This window comes from Aethalodelphis obliquidens, unplaced genomic scaffold (assembly GCF_003676395.1).
Source record: "Aethalodelphis obliquidens isolate GAN/ISIS:26980383/991018 unplaced genomic scaffold, ASM367639v1 scaffold81, whole genome shotgun sequence".
NCBI classification, from domain to species: Eukaryota; Metazoa; Chordata; class Mammalia; order Artiodactyla; family Delphinidae; genus Aethalodelphis; species Aethalodelphis obliquidens.
The window spans coordinates 4,253,161-4,275,312 of record NW_020838025.1 but is presented as its reverse complement, the minus strand read 5'-3'; the positions used below and the strand labels follow the sequence as shown (position 1 = coordinate 4,275,312).

Genomic DNA, 22,152 nt, shown 5'->3' with positions numbered 1-22,152 from the left:
ACTGTTTCTCCTGAGACTGTGTAATCCCTGCTCCATTGCTTATTTTTCTTGGTGTTGGTGTGTGAGTGTGCTTGTTTGTACACATCATCTTAGGAAACATGGAGTGATCTACATTATAGTCATTTTCTTTAAATGTACATAAAGTTTATATATAATCTGCACTAAAGCTTTGCACTTAGGACTTATTACAATAACTGAAGAGGATGTGTTCCAGGAAATTTGTATCCAGAAGATGCATGTGGGAAGATAATGTGAGAAGCATAACTGTGAGTTTTAAAGTGTTAAAAAAAAACTAAATACTGTCTAGAGTAAAGTAATGACAGACATGCTGATAACATAAGCCTCTGGAAGTCTTGAGGAAGGCTAAAATGGTGGTTTTATAAATGGTGCCTATGAATGAGTGGATGGATGGATGAATGAATGGATTTGGTTAAGGCGGTGGTTCGCAGCTGGGGGTTTCACCCTCTAGACACTGGTGATGAGACTTTTTTTTTAAGCCTCTGTTTTATTTGCTTTATTATTATTTTTTAAACATCTTTATTGGAGTATAATTGCTTTACAATAGTGGGTTAGTTTCTGCTGTATAACAAAGTGATTCAGCTATACGTATACATATATCCCCATATCCCCTCCCTCTTGTGTCTCCCCTCCCACCCTCCCTATCCCACCCTTCTAGGTGGTCGCAAAGCATCGAGCTGATCACCCTGTGCTATGCAGCTGCTTCCCACTAGCTAGCTATTTTACATTTGGTAGTGTATATATGTCAGTGTTACTCTCTCACTTCGTCCCGGTTTACCCTTCTTACTCCCCGTGTCCTCAAGTCCATTCTCTACGTGGTGATGAGACATTTTTGACTGTTACTCCTGGGAGCGTAGGGTGTGTTGCTCCTGGCATGTAGCTGGTAGAGCCAGAGATGTTGTGAAACATCCCACAGTGTCCAAGACAGCTTGCTACAACAAAGGATAATCTGGTCCAAAATGTTAGTAGGGCAGCTGTTGAGAACTCTGGGTTAGGAGAGTTGGAGGAGGGTGGTGGGAAAGGGGAAGAAAAAGACTGAGAGACAGAGACCAGTGGACCAACACATCATGCAGAGAGGGTCCTGGAATGGAGCCTGGGAACCATACATAGCCTTTAGCTGGGACCTGGAGGGGAAGGAGGGTGGAAAAACTGATCAGCCTCCGGGGGTGGGAGAGGGCGGCTCTTTTCTAGCCAGGCTTGAAAGGATTTGCTATTAAGGAGGCCTGATGTGGTTTCAAAGGGTCTCCTTTGCCCCCCTGAGTAGTTTTTCCATATTTAAATTTCAAATTACTTCAACAGAGGAAGCTTTCATTCCAGTAATGAAATAAAAAGCTAAGTTGAAGGTGACATATTTTTGTGGGAAAGAACCGTCAAATGTAACAGGCCAACAAAGAGAAATGGCTCTTATTAAATCCTGTTTTTGATTAGGGAAAGGAGAGAAGAACTTTGAGGGCTTGAGGTTGGTAGTGGGTCAGAGCAGAGCACAGAAGGGTACATAAAGAAGAGACTTCACAGTGTTTCCTAGGGAAGTTCCTATTCTCTTGAAACTTGTGTGGGAAAGTGAAGCTACATGATCAGAAGCAACTTTGAAATAACTTAAAAAAAGTGGCATTGGTGTAGGAATATTTTTTCCCCTTGAGACATTTGTATTAATGAGTTGGATGGTAAAAGATGATTAACATTCCAGACTGGTAGAGTCCAGCAGTGGCTTCCAACGATTAAAATAACCTATGTTTAAATTCTCCAGGCTTCCACCTATCCTTAGGCTGACTGAGGGGGGAAAAATAGCTTTGGAGTCTGTACCGAGGGACAAGCAGATCCACAACTTGAAAGTCAGTCGTGTTCTTGGAATATTCCAACTTCAGAATAATGTTTCCATTTAGCTTCTTACAAGCATGTTTTTATATATATATATATAAATTTATTTATTTATGGCTGCGTTGGGTCTTCGTTGCTGTGTGTGGGCTTTCTCCAGTTGTGGTGAGTGGGGGCTACTCTTCCTTGCAGTGCGTGGGCTTCTCATTGCAGTGGCTTCTTGTGGCAGAGCACAGGCTCAGGGGTGCGGGCTTCAGTAGTTGTGGCACATGGGCTCCAGCAGTTGTGTCTCGTGGGCTCTAGAGTGCAGGCTCAGTTGTTGTGGTGCACGGGCTTAGTTGCTCTGCGGCATGTGGAATCTTCCCGGACCAGGGCTCGAACCCGTGTGCCCTGCATTGGCAGGTGATTCTTAACCACTGCGCCACAAGGGAAGCCCTGCATGTTTTGAGAGGTTTCTTTGTGCCAGGTAATGTGGAGGATAACAGTTGTGAAGACGTCTAATACAATTGCTGCATTCAAGCTTATAGTTTAGTTAAACACAGCACAACATAATAAGACCTCGTAAAACAAGCCTAACAAAGCGGGCTACAGAAGCAGAGGGTGGGGCAGTGGCTCTAAGCCCTTAAATATAGAATTTTTGATAGATGGGGGAGGGGGGTTGGGAAGGCACAGAGGAACAAAGAGCATTTTAGAGATGGAAAAGAGCACAGAGGCACAGGGTCTTTGTGATAATTCCTGTAAGGGAAGGACCATAGAGGAGAAGTGTCTGGGAGGGGGTGGGTGAAAGAGGGGTGGGTGATGTGGTGGGAAATAGGCTGGAAAGGTAGGTTGGGGAAAGATGATTGAGGGCACTGAGAGCTGAGGAATTGGGCTGCATTCTATGGATGATAGCCAAGGAAGGTTTTTGTGCAGATGAGTAGTAGGATCAGATCTGGGTTTTGAGGTGATTTGGCTGTAGAGAGGATACAGAGGGCTGGAGTGGAGGGGAGGCAGAGGCTGTAAGAAAAATATTATTCTGGCATCCTCGCGTGCACGCACACACACACACTGATTTATTCAATTAAAAATCAGTGTCAGCTTCTGTGGTCATAGTCCCTTTATATTCGGGAGTTTTCTTTTACTTCAAGGTTTGGGTTCATGATAAAATTTACATTCCCTTAGAATTACCCTTCTTAAATCTAAAGTCTCATGTTTACAATTTAACTTTTAACCCTTGGGTATCATTTAAATATCTCTTTGTATCTATTTTCTGCTTATTGACTAAGGAGCCTCCCTTTTTGTCCTGAGAGCATGAAATTCACTGTAATTAAAGTGTCTAGTGGATTAGTGTGATTATTGTGGGTTTTTTTTTTAAACATCTTTATTGGAGTATAATTGCTTTACAATGGTGTGTTTCTTTTTTTTTTGGTTTTATTTTATTTTATTTTTTTTAACATCTTTATTGGGGTATAATTGCTTTACAATGGTGTGTTACTTTCTGCTTTATAACAAAGTGAATCAGTTATACATATGTTCCCATATCACTTCCCTCTTGCGTCTCCCTCCCTCCCACCCTCCCTATCCCACCCCTCTAGATGGTCACAAACCACCTAGCTGATCTCCCTGTGCTATGTGGCTGCTTCCCACTAGCTATCTGTTTTACGTTTGGTAGTGTATATATGTCCATGCCACTCTCTCACTTTGTCACAGCTTACCCTGCCCCCTCCCCATATCCTCAAGTCCATGCTCTAGTAGGTCTGTCTTTATTCCCGTATTACCCCTAGGTTCTTCATGACCTTTTTTTTCTTAGATTCCATATATATGAGTTAGCATATGGTATTTGTTCTTCTCCTTCTGACTTACTTCACTTTGTATGACAGACTCTAGGTCTATCTACCTCACTACAAATAAATCAATTTCGTTTCTTTTTATGGCTGAGTAATATTCCATTGTATATATGTACCACATCTTCTTTATCCATTCATCTGTTGATGGACACTTAGGTTGCTTCCATGTCCTGGCTATTGTAAATAGAGCTGCAATGAACATTTTGGTATATGACTCTTTTTTTTTTTTTTTGCGGTAAGCAGGCCTCTCACTGTTGTGGCCTCTCCCGTTACGGAGCACAGGCTCCGGACACGCAGGCTCAGCGGCCATGGCTCACGGGCCCAGCCGCTCCGCGGCATGTGGGATCTTCCCGGACGGGGGCACGAACCCGTGTCCCCTGCATCGGCAGGCGGACTCTCAACCACTGCGCCACCAGGGAAGCCTGACATGACTCTTTGAATTATGGTTTTCTCTGGGTATATGCCCAGTAGTGGGATTGCTGGGTCGTATGGTAGTTCTATTTGTAGTTTTTTAAGGAACCTCCATACTGTTCTCCATAGTGGCTGTATCAAATTATATTCCCACCAACAGTGCAAGAGTGTTCCCTTTTCCCCACACCCTCTCCAGCATTTATTGTTTGTCGATTTTTTGATGATGGCCATTCTGACTGGTGTGAGATGATACCTCATTGTAGTTTTGATTTGCATTTTCCTAATGATTAATGATGTCGAGCATTCGTTCATGTGTTTCTTGGCAATCTGTATATCTTCTTTGGAAAAACGTCTCTTTAGGTCTTTTGTCCATTTTTGGATTGGGTTGTTTGTTTTTTTGTTATGGAGCTGCATGAGCTGCTTGTAAAGTTTGGAGATTAATCCTTTGTCAGTTGCTTCATTTGCAAATAATTTCTCCCATTCTGAGGGTTGTCTTTTGGTCTTGTTTATGGTTTCCTTTGCTGTGCAAAAGCTTTGACGTTTCATTAGGTCCCATTTCTTTATTTTTGACTTTATTTCCATTTCCCTAGGAGGAGGGTCAAAAAGGATCTTGCTGTGATTTATGTCATAGAGTGTTCTGCCTATGTTTTCCTCTAAGAGTTTTATAGTGTCTGGCCTTACATTTAGGTCTTTAATCCATTTTGAGTTTCTTTTCCTGTATGGTGTTAGGGGGTGTTCTAATTTCATACTTTTACATGTACCTGTCCAGTTTTCCCAGCACCACTTATGAAGAGGCTGTCTTTTCTCCACTGTATATTCTTGCCTCCTTTATGAAAGATAAGGTGACCATATGTGTGTGGATTTATCTCTGGGTTTTCTATCCTGTTCCATTGATCTGTATTTCTGTTTTTGTGCCAGTACCATACTGTCTTGATTACTGTAGCTTTGTAGTATAGTCTGAAGTCAGGGAGCCTGATTCCTCCAGCTCCATTTTTTTGTTCTCAAGATTGCTTTGTCTGTTCGGGGTCTTTTGTGTTTCCATACAAATTGTGAAATTTTTTGTTCTAGTTCTGTGAAAAATGCCAGTGGTAGTTTGATAGGGATTGCATTGAATCTGTAGATTGCTTTGGGTAGTAGAGTCATTTTCACAATGTTGATTCTTCCAATCCAAGAACATGGTGTATCTCTCCATCTATTTATATCATCTTTAATTTCTTTCATCAGTGTCTTATAATTTTCTACATACAGGTCTTTTGTCTCCTTAGGTAGATTTATTCCTAGATATTTTATTCTTTTTGTTGCAGTGGTAAATGGGAGTGTTTTCTTAATTTCACTTTAAGATTTTTCATCATTAGTGTATAAGAATGCCGGAGATTTCTGTGCATTAATTTTGTATCCTTTACCAAATTCATTGATTAGCTCTAGTAGTTTTCTGGTAGCATTTTTAGGATTCTCTATGTGTAGTATCATGTCATCTGCAAACAGTGACAGCTTTACTTGTTCTTTTCTGATGTGGATTCCTTTTATTTCTTTTTCTTCTCTGATTGCTGTGGCTAGAACTTCCAAAACTATGTTGAATAAGAGTGGTGAGGGTGGGCAACCTTGTCTTGTTCCTGATCTTAGTAGAAATGGTTTCAGTTTTTCACCATTGAGGACAATGTTGGCTGTGGGTTTGTCATATATGGCCTTTATTATGTTGACGAAAGTTCCCTCTATGCCTACTTTCTGCAGGGTTTTTATCATAAATGGGTGGTGAATTTTGTCAAGCTTTCTCTGATCATATGGTTTTTCTCCTTCAGTTTGTTAATATGGTGTATCACGTTGATTGATTTGCGTATATTGAAGAATCCTTGCATTCCTGGAATAAACTCCACTTGATCGTGGTGTATGATCCGTTTAATGTGCTGTTGGATTCTGTTTGCTAGTATTTTGTTGAGGAGTTTTGCATCTGCGTTCCTCATAGATGGCCTGTAGTTTTCTTTCTTTGTGACATCTTCGTCTGGTTTTGGTATCAGGGTGATGGTGGCCTCGTAGAATGAGATTGGGAGTGTTCCTCCCTCTGCTCTATTTTGGAAGAGTTTGAGAATGATAGGTGTTAGCTCTTCTCTAAATGTTTGATAGAATTCGCCTGTGAAGGCATCTGGTCCTGGGCTTTTATTTGTTGAAAGATTTTTAATCACAGTTTCAATTTCAGTGCTTGTGATTGGTCTGTTCATATTTTCTATTTTTTCCTGGTTCAGTCTCAGCAGGTTGTGCATTTCTAAGAATTTGTCCATTTCTTCCAGATTGTCCATTTTATTGGCATAGAGTTGCTTGTAGTAATCTCTCATGATCTTTTGTATTTCTGCAGTGTCAGTTGTTACTTCTCCTTTTTCATTTCTAATTCTATTGATTTGAGTCTTCCTTTTTTTCTTGATGAGTCTGGCTAATGGTTTATCAATTTTGTTTATCTTCTCAAAGAACCAGCTTTTAGTTTTATTGATCTTTGCTATCGTTTCCTTTTCATTTATTTCTGATCTGATCTTTATGATTTCTTTCCTTCTATTAAATTTGGGGTTTTTTTGTTCTTTCTCTAATTGCTTTAGGTGCAAGGTTAAGTTGTTTATTTGAAATGTTTCCTGTTTCTTAAGGTAGGATTGTATTGCTATAAACTTCCGTCTTAGAACTGCTTTTGCTGCATCCCATAGGTTTCGGGTCGTCGTGTCTCCATTGTCATTTGTTTCTAGGTATTTTTTGATTTCTTCTTTGATTCTTCAGTGATCACTTCGTTACTGAGTAGTGTATTGTTAGCCTCCATGTGTTTGTTTTTCTTACAGATCTTTTCCTGTAATTGATATCTAGTCTCATAGCGTTGTGGTCGGAAAAGATACTTCATACGATTTCAATTTTCTTAAATTTACCAAGTCTAGATTTGTGACCCAAGATATGATCTATCCTGGAAAATGTTCCATGAGCACTAGAGAAAAATGTGTATTCTGTTGTTTTTGGATGGAATGTCCTATAAATATCAATTAAGTCCCTCTTGTTTAATGTATCATTTACAGCTTGTGTTTCCTTATTGATTTTCATTTTGGATGATCTGTCCATTGGTGAAAGTGAGGTGTTAAAGTCCCCTACTATGATTGTGTTACTGTCGATTTCCCCTTTTATGGCTGTTAGTATTTGCCTTATGTATTGAGGTGCTCTTATGTTGGGTGCATAAATATTTACAATTGTTATATCTTCTTCTTGGATCAATCCCTTGATCATTATGTAGTGTCTTTCTTTGTCTCTTGTAATAGTCTTTGTTTTAAAGTCTATTTTGTCTGATATGAGAATTGCTACTCCAGCTTTCTTTTGATGTCCATTTGCATGAAATATCTTTTTCCGTCCCCTCACTTTCAGTCTGTATGTGTCCCTAGGTCTGACGTGGGTCTCTTGTAGACAGCATATATACGGGTCTTGTTTTTTGTTTTTTTTTTTTTTGCGGTACGCAGGCCTCTCACAGTTGTGGCCTCTCCCGTTGCGGAGCACAGGCTCCGGAGGTGCCGGCTCACTGGCCATGGCTCATGGGCCCAGCCGCTCCACGGCATGTTGGGATCTTCCCGGACTGGAGCACGAACCTGTGTCCCCTGCATCGGCAGGCGGACTCTCAACCACTGGGTCACCATGGAAGCCCCGGGTCTTGTTTTTGTATCCATTCAGCCAGTCTTTGTCTTTTGGTGGGAGCATTTAATCCATTTACATTTAAGGTAATTATCGATATGTATGTTCCTATTTCCATTTTCTTAATTGTTTTGGGTTTGTTATTGTAGGTCTTTTCCTTCTCTTGTGTTTCTTGCCTAGCATTTGTTGTAAAGCTGGTTTGGTGGTGCTGAACTCTCTCAGCTTTTGCTTGTCTGTAAAGGTTTAAATTTCTCCATCAAATCTGAATGAGATCTTTGCTGGGTAGAGTAATCTTGGTGGTAGATTTTTCTCCTTCATCACTTTAAATATGTCCTGCCAGTCCCTTCTGGCTTGCAGAGTTTCTGCTGAAAGATCAGCTGTTAACCTTATGGGGATTCCCTTGTGTGTTATTTGTTGTTTTTCCCTTGCTGCTTTTAATATGTTTTCTTTGTATTTAATTTTTGATAGTTTGATTAATACATGTCTTGGCGTGTTTCTCCTTGGATTTATCCTGTATGGGACTCTCTGTGCTTCCTGGACTTGATTAACTATTTCCTTTCCCATATTAGGGAAGTTTTCAACTATAATCTCTTCAAATATTTTCTCAGTCCCTTTCTTTTTCTCTTCTTCTTCTGGGACCCCTATAATTCAAATGCTGGTGCATTTAATGTTGTCCCAGAGGTCTCTGAGACTGTCCTCAGTTCTTTTCATTCTTTTTTCTTTATTCTGCTCTGCAGTAGTTATTTCCACTATTTTATCTTCCAGGTCACGTATCCGTTCTTCTACCTCAGTTATTCTGCTATTGATCCCTTCTAGAGTATTTTTAATTTCATTTATTGTGTTGTTCATCATTGTTTGTTTTCTCTTTAGTTCTTCTAGGTCCTTGTTAAATGTTTCTTGCATTTTGTCTATTCTATTTCCAAGATTTTGGATCATCTTTACTATCATTATTCTGAATTCTTTTTCAGGTAGACTGCCTATTTCCTCTTCATTTGTTAGGTCTGGTGGGTTTTTATCTTGCTCCTTCATCTGCTGTGTGTTTTTCTGTCTTTTCATTTTGCTTATCTTACTGTGTTTGGGGTCTCCTTTTTGCAGGCTGCAGGTTCGTAGTTTCCGTTGTTTTTGGTGTCTGTCCCCAGTGGCTAAGGTTGGTTCGGTGGGTTGTGTAGGTTTCTTGGTGGAGGGGACTAGTGCCTGTGTTCTGGTGGATGAGGCTGGATCTTGTCTTTCTGGTGGGCAGGTCCACGACTGGTGGTGTGTTTTGGGGTGTCTGTAGCCTTGTTATGATTTTAGGCAGCCTCTCTGCTAATGGATGGGGCTGTGTTCCTGTCTTGCTAGTTGTTTGGCATAGGGTGTCCAGCAGTGTAGCTTGGTGGTCGTTGAGTGAAGCTGGGTCTTGGCGTTGAGATGGAGATCTCTGGGAGGTTTTTGCCGTTTGATATTACGTGGAGCTGGGAGGTCTCTTGTGGACCAGTGTCCTGAAATTGGCTCTCCCACCTCAGAGGCACAGCAGTGACTCCTGGCTGGAGCACCAAGAGCCTGTCCTCCACACAGCTCAGAATAAAAGGGAGATAAAATAGAAAGAAAGAAAGAGGATAAAATAAAATTAAGTAAGATAAAATAAAGTTATTACAATAAAAAGTAAGAAATAATTATTAAGAAAAAAAATTTTTTTAAGTAAAAGAAAAAAATCCCGGAGGGTTAGAACCCTAGGACAAATGGTGAAAGCAAAGCTATACAGACAAAATCTCATGGAGAAGCATACACATACACACTCACAAAAAGAGGAAAAGGGGAAAAAATCATAAATCTTGCTCTCAAAGTCCACCTCCTCAATTTGGGATGATTAGTTGTCTATTCATGTATTCCGCAGATGCAGGTACATCAAGTTGATTGTGGGGATTTAATCCGCTGCTTCTGAGGCTGCTGGGAGAGATTTCCCTTTCTCTTCTTTGTTCTCACAGCTCCTAGGGGCTCAGCTTTGGATTTGGCCCTGCCTCTGCGTGTAGGTCGCCGGAGGGCGTCTGTTCTTCGCTCAGACAGGACGGGGTTAATGGAGCCGCTGACTCGGGGGCTCTGGCTCACTCAGGCTGGCGGCGGGGTGGGGGCAGGGAGTGCGGGGCGGGCCTGCGGCGGCAGAGGCCAGCGTAACGTTGCACCAGCCTGAGGCGCGCCGTGCATTCTTCTGGGGAAGTTGTCCCTGGACCACGGGACCCTGGCAGTGGCGGGCTTCACCAGGCTCCCGGAAGGGAGGTGTGGATAGTGGTCTGTGCTCGTCCACAGGCTTCTTGGTGGTGGCAGCAGCCGCCTTATCGTCTCATGCCCGTCTCTGGGGGAAGAGGATTTTTACATGGTCTCAAACTCTCTTTTGAATCAGGAACTCTGGGGCTGGAACCCAGTCATCTGTGTTTTCACATGTCCTCCTGGGGTTTCTGATACACGCTAGACAAAGTTTGAGAACCAGTGATCTGCTAGTGTTGCAGGGCCTCCTGAAGAGGTGGGGATTGGCTGTGCCTCACGGTGAGGACAAGGACACTGGTAGCAGTTCTGGGAAGTACTCCTTGGCATGAGCCCTCCCGGAGTCAGCCATTAGCCACACCAAGGAGCCTGTAGCCTCCAGTGCTGGGTCGCCTCAGGCCAAACAACCCTGTTGTGTGTTTTTGAGAATCCATCTTTGCCCTTTGTGATCCAGTCCAGGACATAATCTTGGCTTCAGTCTCCAGGGGAAGTACTCTGTATGTCCTGTGAGTATTGATTTCAGGAAGGACACAGCTAGATATTTCTGTAGGGGATTAATTTTTCTTACTGTAAGGAAAGTTGTATGATGGATATTAAACTGATTATTTTCTTGGACTGAATGAGAACTCCATGTTACTACAAATATGAGTAGGACCTAAAAGTCTTGTCTTGCTGAAATCTAAAATCTTGATTAGCCTATACTGAGCTGCCAGATATATATAGGATCCTCACTCCCTCAGCAGTCAAGATGGCATAATACACTTGTTTTTCTCTGGAGAATAGTGGGCAGTGACTGAAGATTTCTCAAGGGTCACTCATGATGGGGTTGTACCTTTCCATCTTGAAATTTCTGAAAATAATTGAGTTAAAAGATAAACATGTTGCAAGGGCATTCATGCTTCTGGCCATGATGGAGTAACTGAGACCTAACTAACCTTCCTGAATAGATAACTAGAAGTAGATGAAATTTGTGAAACAACTACTTTCAGAAATTGGACACCAGGCAGTGCAGGACTCTGATCCTCAAGAGAAAGGAAAATAGCAATGAACCACATACAACCACCACTTTCAGGCTTTCGCTTGGGAGGCTATCTTAGCTCGGGCTGCCATAACCAAATCCCACAGACTGGGTGGCTTGAGCAACAGGAATTTATGTTCTCATAGTTCTGGAGACGAGAAAGAAATAAACAAGGTGCTATCAGGGTTGGTTTCTGGTGAGGCTTGTAGGTAGCTGTCTTCTCACTATGTTTTCAAGACATAGTGGAGAGACAGATCTGTTGTCTATTATAAGGACACCAAGCCTATAGGATTGGGGCTCTACATTTATGAATTTGTTTAACTTTACCTCCCTGAAAGCCCTGTCTCTGATGTATAGTCACAGTGAGGGTTAGGGCTTCAACATATGAATTTCGGGGGAAGACAATTCAGTTCATAACAAAGGCACTTTCCAGGCTAAGATGGAGAGAAGGGGGATCCCCATCAAAGCATAGTCATGTTATTAAGTTGAGGCAGATTGGAATTCATGGAGGGGGCTAGAATTTGTAGGGCAGACAGCCATAGAAGAAGGAGCTATGCAAAGAAACGGCCACAAGGGCTTCCCCGGTGGCGCAGTGGTTGAGAGTCCGCCTGCCGATGCAGGGGACACGGGTTGGTGTCCCGGTCCGGGAAGATCCCACATGCTGCGGAGCGGCTGGGCCTGTGAGCCATGGCTGCTGAGTCTGTGCGTCTGGAGCCTGTGGTCCGCAACGGGGGAGGCCACAGCAGTGAGAGGCCTGTGTACCACAAAAAAAAAAAAAAAAAAGGAAACGGCCACAAAAGTCTCCATAGGAGTTTCATTGAGTGTATTGCTGAAACTTCATAAGGCTGGGCAAAGAATGGGTAGTTGGCAAGCTGAACAAATTACCTGAGCTCAAAAAGGCTGGGAAACATTCATGTTCTGAGCTGCTAGAATGGAGAGTTATACATTTAGGCCATTCAGTAGAGACCTCAGAAGGGTCACATCTTGGCAGTAGGGCTGAACTGCCCAGAGTAAAGATTATCTTAAACTCACACTCATGAATTTAATAACAAGCCTTGAAAGGTTCAGCATGATCCAAAAGTAACCAAGCTGCCTCACTGAACAGTCTTACACCTTTTGAAGGAATTCACAAAATTCAACACTCCCCAATGCAGAATTTGCAGTGTTAATCCATTAAAAATTTACTGTACATAGAAGCTGGAAAATGTGAGCTATAGTCAGCAGAAAAACCAATAAATAGAAAGCACCCAGAAATGACTAACGATAGGATTAGCAGACAAAGATTTTAAAATAGTTTTTATGCATATGCTCAGATATTTAAAGAGAAACATGAATACAATGATAAGAGGAATTGGAGATACAGAAATGGAACCAAATGGAACTTCTAGCAATGAAACCATACAATATCTTATATGAATAATTCCCTGGAGGGGCTTAAAAGAAGATTAGACACTGATGAAAAAGATCAATGAACTTGAAGACATAGCAAAAGAAAGTAAACTGAAGAAAGAGAAAAATCCAAAGTGGCTACACCAGTTTACATTCTCACCAGCAGTGTTCCAATTTATCTACATCTTCACCAACACTTGTTATTTTATCTGACTTTTTGATTATAGCCATCCTAGTGTCTGAAGTGGTATTTCATTGTGGTTTTATCTGAAATTTTGATAACTAATGATGTTGAGCATATTTTCATGTGCTTATTGGCCATTGTATATCTTACTTGAAGAAATGTCTATTCATATCTTTTGCCCTTTTTTAATTGGGTTGTTACTCATTAAGTTATAAGAGTTGTTTATATATTCTGCATGCTAGACTTCTGTCAGATATATGATTTGCAGGTTTTCTTTTTTTTGTGGGTTGTCTTTTTTACTTAACGGTGGTGTCCTTCGAAGCACAAAAATTTTTAATATTGGTGAAGTTCAGTTTATCTTTTTTTGTTGTTATTTTTGCTTTTGGCATCATATCTGAAAAACCATTGCCTACTTCAAGGTCATCAAGATTTATGCCTATTTTTTTTTGTAAGAGTTTTATAGTTTTAGTTCTTACAGTTGGGTCTTTGATCCATTTTGCATTATTTTTGTATAGGGTTTAAGGAGGGTTCCAAGGACAGTTTTTGTATGTGGAATACATTTGCTGAAAAGACTATTGTTTCCTCATTGAATTGTGTTGTCACCTTGTCAAAATCCATTGACCATTATCAATTCTATTCCATTGTCTAGCCTTATACCATTAGGGCACTATCTTGATTACTGTAGCTTTATAGTATGTTTTGAAATAGGGTTTGATGAATCTTCCACCTTTGTTCTTCCTTTTCAAGATCGTTTGGGCTATTCTGGGTCCCTTGGCATTTCCATATGAGCTTTAGGATCAACTTGTCAGTTTCTGCAAAGAAACTAGCAAGGATTCTGATAGAGATTGTTAATCTGTAGATTATGTTAAATCAGTTTGAAGAGTATTGTCATCTTAACAATATCAAGTCTTCTGATCTGAGAACATGGGTGTCATTCCATTTATTTAGGTCTTTAATTTTTTTCAACAATGTTTTTGTAGTTTTCAGTGTACAGGTCTTGAATTCTTTTGTTAAAATTGTACCCAGATATTTTATTGATGGTATCATAAATGGAATTGTTTTCTTAATTTCATTCTTAGAATGTTCACTGCTAGTGTGTAGAAATACAATTTATTTTTGTACATTAATCCTGTATTCTGTAACTTTGCTGAACTCGTTTATTGGTTCTAATATTTGCGTGTGTGTGTGGATTACGTAGGGTTTTCTATGTATAAAATCATTCCATCTGCAAATAGAGATAGTTTTACTTCTTTTCTTTCAGATCTGGATGCCTTTTATTTCTTTCTCTTGTCCTGACGAGAACCTCTCGTACAGTGCTAAGCAGGAGTGGCCAGAGCAGACATCTTGCATGTTCTTGATTTTGGTGGAAAGCATCCAGGCTTTTACCATTAAGTATGATGTTACTTAAAGCTGTGAAGTTTTCATAGATGTCCTTTATCAGGGTTAGGAAGTTCCCTGCTTTTTCTGCATTTATTTAATCATGTCTCTCCCTCCCCCCTTATTCTACACTATTATATTAATTGATTTCCAGATGTTAAACCAACCTCATATCCTGGGATAAATTTCATGTGGCCATGGTGTGGTGTATAATCTTATTTATATGTTACTAGATTTGGTTTGCTAGTATTTATTGAGAGTTTTTGCATCAATATTCATAAGCAATATAGATCTTTAGTTTCTTTTCTTGTGCTATCTTTGATTTGGTATCAGGGTAATACTGGCCTCATAGAATGTGTTGGGAGGTGTCTGCTCCTCTTCTGTTTTTCAGAACAATTTGTGAAGAATTTATATCATTTTTTTTCTGGACGTTTGGTAAAATTCACTAGTGAAGCCATCTGGACCTCAGCTTTTCTTTGTGGAAATTTAAAAATTACTAATTTTATATCTTATAGGCCAAGTCATATTTTCCATTTCTTCTTATATCAGTTTCAGTATTTTGTGTATTCCTGGGAATTTGTGCATTTCATTTATCTATTTTGTTAGTATAGTCCATAGTATTCGCTTATAATCCTTTTCATATCTGTAAGTTTCGTGTCTCCTCTTTTGTTCCTGTTTTAGGTAATTTGAGTCTTTTCTCTTTTTTCCCTTGGCCGGTCTAAAGGCTTGTCAATTCTGTTGATATTTTCAAGGAAACAACTTTTGGTTTATTGATTTTTTTTTCTGTTGTTTTTCTATCTGCTGAAAACCAATAATAAAGAGAAAAACCTTATAAAGCAGCCAGAGGAAAACAAGACACATTGCTTATAGAGGAAGAGGAAGCCTTCCAATACAGAAGATAAGGACACTACACTTAAAATGGATGCATTGAATTTCTTGTAAAAATTTGGTTTAAAAAAAAAAAGCACATTTCCTTTGAGTCTGAATACTGTCAGTTTGATCTCTGCATGAGACAGTATGCTTTGCAGGGAAGAACCCTTTCCCTGTCCCCGAATTCCCAGACAATACCATGTCCCAGAGTTCTTCATGGTGGAGGTGATGGTTTTTCCTTCCAGTACAAAAGGAAAAAACAACAAAAAAAAAGCAGGCCCTGCTGAGTGTAGGCAGGAGTCTGTGCTGATTATGATGCTTTTAGGGAATTTTTTTTCTCCCTTCTTTTAGCCCTAATCCAGTCATTATCAGCCTCAGCTGCACTTTAGAATCAGCTGGGGAGCTTTAAAAAACTACTGAAGCCCATCTCCATCCTAGACCAACTTAAATTTAGAATCAGCTGGTGGAGCCAGCCATCTGAGGTGTGTGTGTGTCTAAATATAAAATATATGTATGTGTGTATATAAATATAAAATATGTATATTTTGTGTATATATAAATATAAAATATATATGTATATTTTATATGTATGTATATATATGTATGTTGTGGTTTTTTCACTTAACGTGAAAATTTTTAAATATATACTGAAATGGTGAGAATAGTGATCTTTAAACTGGGGATATGAGGACACCCAGGGGTGAAGGATTCTCCAGGGGATCAGCTTTAGCTGAATATCCAGGGTAAAATTGACACCCCAAATATGCTTTGTCCAGTTTCCCCACCATATGGGGTGCAAAATGGAGATGGTTCTTGGTCATGAAACAGATACTATTACACATAAACGCACAAACACTGTTGGGAGGAAAAATTTTCTTTTGTCACCTTAGGCCCTAGTGCTTGGGGCCTGTGTATTAATTGACAGCCGCCAGTTTGAAGATCACTGTCAAGGGGTTTGCAATTCTTTGCTTTAAATCAAATTTTAAAAGGGTGAGTATAAATTTCCACTAAAATTTTACTTTCAATTAAAATTTGTCATGTTGTTTTGATCAATTATATGTTACTAGTAATGGTAATGTTAACTCAATCAAAATAATTTTTTTGAACACTTACAGCTTTAAGATCATATGAAGTGAAGTTTAAAATTTTTTAAAATAAAATACTTTTGTAGTCAAATACTTTTGTAGTCAAGAAGTATGAGCAGATGATCAGTAGTAGATCTTCAAGCATAAAAATATATCACAGTCCAATAAACTTCTTTGAAGGAAGTAGGGTGAAAGTGTAAGTTCAAAAAGAAAAAAAAAAGAATGATGTTAAGAAGAGTTAGTCAGGGACTTCCCTGGTGGCGCAGTGGTTAAGAATCCGCCTGCCAGTGCAGGGGACATGGGTTTGAGCCCTGGTCCAGGAAGATTCCACATGCTGCGGAGCAGCAGCCCGAGCGCCACAACTACTGAGCCTGTGCTCTAGAGCCCACGTGCCACAACTACTGAAGCCCACGCGCCTAGAGCCTGTGCTGTGCAACAAGAGAGGCCACCTCAATGAGAAGCCCGTGCGTCGCAACAAAGACTAGCCTCTGCTTGCCGCAACTAGAGAAAGCCTGCACGCAGCAACGAAGACCCAATGCAGCCAAAAATAAATAAAATTTTTAAAAAATCATATATTTTTAATGGATAATGACGGGTATCATATTGCTATGGTATTTAGATTCCACTGGATTCATTTCAGAAAGTAACGTTTTATTTCAAAATGTTAAGATTTATAATACATTGGAAATTAGATTCTTTGCAATTGCTTAAACTTGTGATGAATCATTATAGATGTCAACTGAAAAATGTACAAGGGAGAACATGCATTAAAAAAATTTTTTTAAGGGCTTGAGAAGGGAAAAGTGAAGATCACTGCTCTAGATGGATTGCTTCGTTTCTTTCTGGAGGGCCAAGGACCATTCACTAGAAGGTAATTTATTTTAAACCTTTTCTTCATAGTTTAATGAAGCAGAAGTTGATTCATACTTCACAACTTCATCTGTATTAGGACTGATAACTAATAAACTCTGCAAAAAAAAGTGTGCTTATGGAAATTACGTGGATGTGTTTTGTACGTGCACGGCATTTTCTATCCATTCTCTGTCTGTGAAAGACAAATATGTCTGTATAGTACAAAGTTACTTTTGCTGTTGTCAGTACTTATCAATATAGCTTATGTCACAGCAATAATTAAATCATTCACTCTGATACCAGCCTCCAGTTCCTGTTAATTTTTAGTCTATGTGACCTATGTCTATAATCTGTTTTTTTTTATTAATTTTATTTATTATCAGACCTCTCGGCAGTGAAAGCGTGGAGTTGCAACCACTGGACCTCCAGGGAATTCCCTGGTATGACTTTTATTAGCAGGAATAGCTACCAATGAAACTCACTTTGGTGTATGTTGCTCACACACTATTAGAACTGCGCAGAGGCCCATACACTGGATGTGCTCTTACGTTTCAGGTCTCCAAGGCTTTGCTGACATGCTTTGCTGCCAGCTTTACCTGAAGCAGAAAGTTTTCATTTCTTATCAGTTACATTGAAGTGCATATATGTATCTTCTCAAAGGTGATCATTTTATCTGTTCAAAATGGTACACATAAAATGTAAAATATGCATGAACAAAATAAAAAAGTGAAAATCCTGAGATCAGGAATAAATGGAGACAAGGATTTGTAGTCCTGCTTTAAGCTTTAAGTACATCAATAATTCTTCTGAAATTTACATCTGGAAAAACCTACATATTTAGAGTGTTTTCTTCTCCCTCAATTTATGCAATATTACTATATGACAACTTTATGGCTAGAAGAGTTTAATTTTTTTTCTTTTATTGAAATATAGTTGATTTACAATATTGTGTTAATTGCAGGTGTATTGTGTTAGTTTTCAGGTGTATGGCTAGAAGAGTTTAATTTTTCTTTTACTGAAGTATAGTTGATTTACAATATTGTGTTAAGTTTCAGGTACAAAGTGATTCGGTTATACATATCTATATATTTAAGTGTATACTTTTTAAAAATTCTTTTCCATTATAGGTTATTACAAGATATTGAATATAGTTCCTTGTGCTATACAGTAAATCCTTGTTTATTTTATATATGGTAGTGTGTTTCTGTTAATCCCTCCATCCCCTTTCCCTTTGGTAATCATAAGTTTATTTTCTATGTCTGTGAGTTTGTTTCTGTTTTGTAAATAAGTTCATTCCATATATAAGTGATACCATATGATATTTGTCTTTCTCTGTCTGACTTACTTTACTTAATATGATAATCTCTAGGTCCATACACATTGCTGCAAATGGCATTATTTCATTCTTTTTTATGGATGAGTAATATTCTATTGTACATATGTACCACATTCTCTTTATCCATTCACCTGTTGATGGACATTTAGGTTGCTTCCATGTCTTGGGCTATTGTAAATAGTGCTGCTGTGAACACTGAGGTGCATTTATCTTTTCAAGTTAGAGTTTTCGTCTTTTGCAGATATATGCCCAGGAGTGGGATTGTTGGATCATATGGTAACTCTATTTTTAGTTTTTTAAAGAACCTCCATACTGTCCTCCATAGTGGCTGCACCAATTTACATTCCCACCAACAGTGTAAGAGGGTTCCCTTTTCGCCCCACCCTCTTCAGCAGCATTTATTATTTGTGGACTTACTATTAGTGACCGTGTGAGGTGACACCTCGTTGTAGTTTTGATTTGCATTTCTCTAATGATTAATGATGTTGAGCATTCTTTCATGTGTTTGTTGGCAATGTATATCTTCTTTGGAGAAATGTCTCTTTAGATCTTCTGCCCATTTTTTGATTGGGTTGTTTGTTTTTTTGATATTGAACTGCATGAGCTGTTTGTATATTTTGGAAATTAAGCACTTGTTAGGCACATCATTTGCAAATATTTTCTCCCAGTCAGTAGGTTGTCTTTTTGTTTTGTTTATGGTTTCCTAGACGAGATTAATTTTTTTGAAGAGGTTTTTATTGTGAAAAATGAGAAAAAAACCACACCCCATGAATTAACAGAATAGATTATTCAAAACCAAGATTACCTGAAACAGAGAAGTGGAAAAATGGACAATGATAAATAAAATCTGTGGCATATCCCAATGCACTTTTGGTATACATAGATACTCAAAATAAAATTTATCATTATTGTTATTTTTAACAACTCAGTCCCTTCAGTAAATACAGTTGCCTTGAAATATGACCGTAAAAGATAGCTAGAAGTAGATATAAACATGTTCATTTTTAATACATTTTAAAGAAGCAGCATAAATTGCTTTATTACACATAAATTATTTTAAATAAATAACATTTTATTATTAAACATGAAGCAAAATTGTTGAAAGATGTTGTCTCATTATCCTGCCAATCTCCAGTTAATCAAGGCCTTATTCAGTATCCACTAGGGCTCAGCACACCCAAAAATAGTGTTTAATGATGTACAAAAACAGATCCAGTTAAGGCTTTGTTGTGATTGTTACACGTTATACTGTTATATGCTATTTTTCAGAGCTATATTGAAACATATTAGCTCAATTAATATTTCTGTCTCACTTTATAGAAAATAAAATTTCACTTATCAGTGAAAAGGAAGAGGCAAAAGGCAAAAATAAGAAAGAGAAAGAGACATTTAGCATTGATCAAGACGTAAGCCTCGGAACCTCTTTTTCAGAAAGCAGTGGAGATTAGCAAGAATGGAAATGAAAAAATAAGAAAATTGAATTCTCAGTGTTGACACAGTTCCTAAAAAGTAAGATAATTAAAAGCAGCTTTTTAAAAAAAATTATTTTATTTTTGGCTGCACTGGGTCTTCATTGCTGTGCACGGGATTTCTCTGGTTGGGGTGAGCGTGGGCCACTCTTCACCGTGGCGCATGGGCCTCTCATTGCGGTGACCTCTCCTGTTGCGGAGCACGGGCTCCAGGCGCACAGGCTTCAATAGTTGTGGCACGCAGGCTTAGTTGCTCCGCGGCATGTGGGATCCTCCTGGACCAGGGCTCCAACCCGTGTCCCCTGCATTGGCAGGTGGACTCCCAACCACTGCACCACCAGGGAAGCCCAAAGGCAGCTTTAAAAAATTTTTTTTTCTATTTTAATTTTTAAATTTTGGTTGCCCCTGGTCTTAGTTGCAGCAGGTGGGCTCCTTAGTTGTGGCTCTCTGGCTCCTTTAGTTGGTGGCACGTGCTCCTTAGTTGTGGCCTGTGGGCCCCTTAGTTGTGGCATGAGAACTGTTAGTTGTAGCATGCATGTGGAATCTAGTTCCTGACCAGGGATCGAACCCGTGTCCCCTGCATTGGAAGGCAGATTCTTAACCCTGTGACACCAGACAAGTCCCCTAAAGGCAGCTTTAAAAAAAATTTTTTTTTAATTGAAGTATAGTTGATTCACAATGTTGTGTTAGTTTCTGGTGTATAGCAAAGTGATTCGGTTATACATATTTTCTTTTTCATATTTTCCATTATGGTTTATTACAGGATATTGAATATAGTTCCCTGTGCTATACAGTGGGGCCCTGTTGTTTATCTGTTTTGTACATAGTAGTTTGTATCTACTAATTCCAAACTCCTAATTCATCCCTCCCCCACCCACTTCCCCCTTTGGTAACCGTAAATTTGTTAAAGGCAGCTTTAAACAAAATGGTGGTGAATGGATTAATACCAAGACCAGCCCCTAGTCTCCCAGTAGCTCACCTGTTTCATGCTGCCCAGCACTCGGCCCTCCCTGGGACACAGCATCCTTCCACTCTTCCTGTCCCTTCCTTCTCCTCCCCATGCTTCCTCAGCGGGCTCTTAGTAGGAAAACAGTATGATTTAGTACCTCACGCTAACTGATCAATCACCGGTGGATAGGCTTAATCTCTCTTGCTACACCTTAGCACCAAATGCGTTATTCACTAGAAGGAATGGCCCCTCCAACTACATTCCTCCCTCTCCCAAAGAACAGGGAACTGAGAAGTCAGAGAAGTTCAGGAGAGGGCAGGGTTGGGCGGTCCAGTCTTTAGGGTTCTCCACATCCGACTCTCAACTCTGCTTTCTGCTCTGAAGCATCTTCATCACTGAGCAGAGGATGCTGTGCTGGGCCATCATTGCAGATCCAGCAACATCCCTCCTCCCTCCCCTCAGAAGGGGAGATACATATTGTTCCATAACCCTTTGCCGGCGGGAACCATTATGTTTCCCCAGGGGGAGGCAGCTGCCTGAGGTGTGGGAGGCGGGAGAGGAGCAGCAGCCATCCTTCACCTCTGGCAGGAGGGTGGACTTGGGGAGGGGGTAGCTGTTGGTCTTGCACCGGCCGGGATGTGAGGCTGCAGCTCTTCCTCGGTGCTGTTGGCTTCTTGGCTTCCTGAGATTCCCTCATTTCCCCAGCGACCTCAGGGCAGTTCCTTGACCTTCACTTTCCCAGCCTTTAGGAAGGGGAAGGTTGTGGAAGCACCTGCTCCCTCCCTGCTTTCGGTTTTCCTGATGGAGCTCTGGCTGATAGGGGCACTTTGGCTGACTTGCTTGTTCTCTGCTGTCCTCAGAGTGAGTTGTTAGTTTTCCCACCAAGAATGCAAACCAGTGATGACTCTGGATGTGCTCTAAATTTGTAATAAAGCACATTCCTTGGTATTTCCTAGTCGTTTTATACACTTTTCTTGAAATCTCCGACACCCCCTCCCGGAAAGACTCAAGAAAACAAAGGAAAGCACCATCACTGTCGTTAAATCTTTTCATTTATCAAAGCTGTTATTGTTGTTATTGTATCTTGCTTCATACCAGAATTGTGACAAAGGGCAATTAGTTTTAGAGAAAGTGAAGAAAGGTAGGAAGGTTGCTTTAATTTTTCCCGGACCTGGCTGGAGGGGAAATTCACACATCCTTCCAGTTTATGAAACAGGCGTCGGATCTTTATTAAACTGGCTAGCAGAAGAAGGTCGTCCCCGTTCAGGTGTCGGAGTGCTGGAATCTCTTCAGGGTTTGGTAGCTTTTCAGGAAAGAGAGAAGGGAAGTTCAGGGTCCAGGGTGGAAATGGTGACTGCAGAAGCAGGGGGTGGGAGGAGGCGAGAGGCGACACTAATCTGGGGCTGGATTCCCTCTTGAGTCTAATTATCTATAAATAGGGGCAGTGGTGTTAATTCTAGTCTGAACAGGAATGAGTTGAGATGCTCTGGAGATTTGAGAGACTACAGCAGGCCAGACCACATAGAAATCGGATACTTTCTTTCAAATGCTTACAATGTATTCAAGTCATTTACCGGCATCTGCTGGGGGAAGCACAGAGATGCTGCAGGCACCCCGTCCCTGGGACACGCCCAGTGCGGAGAGCGTGGTGGGTGCGGGCCTAGAGGCTG

The 22,152-nt window shown here is 40.1% G+C and overlaps 1 protein-coding gene and 1 long non-coding RNA gene across 2 annotated transcripts in view; one reads left to right on the top strand and one right to left on the bottom strand.

Annotated features, from left to right (window-relative positions):
* The first annotated feature begins 733 nt into the window (after positions 1–733).
* Positions 734–17,025, top strand: LOC113612734 (uncharacterized). Its single transcript, XR_003429942.1, has 2 exons — positions 734–1,850; positions 16,663–17,025. It is a non-coding gene; the product is annotated as an uncharacterized LOC113612734 (long non-coding RNA).
* Positions 17,026–20,741: 3,716 nt separating this feature from the next.
* The window catches only part of ERICH6 (glutamate rich 6), a 34,012-nt gene continuing 32,601 nt past the window's right edge, over positions 20,742–22,152 (bottom strand). The window contains exon 14 of the mRNA XM_027092831.1: positions 20,742–21,785. Coding sequence (XP_026948632.1) covers positions 21,522–21,785 — 264 coding nt within the window. The 3' untranslated portion in view covers positions 20,742–21,521. The remainder of the gene's footprint in view (positions 21,786–22,152) is intronic.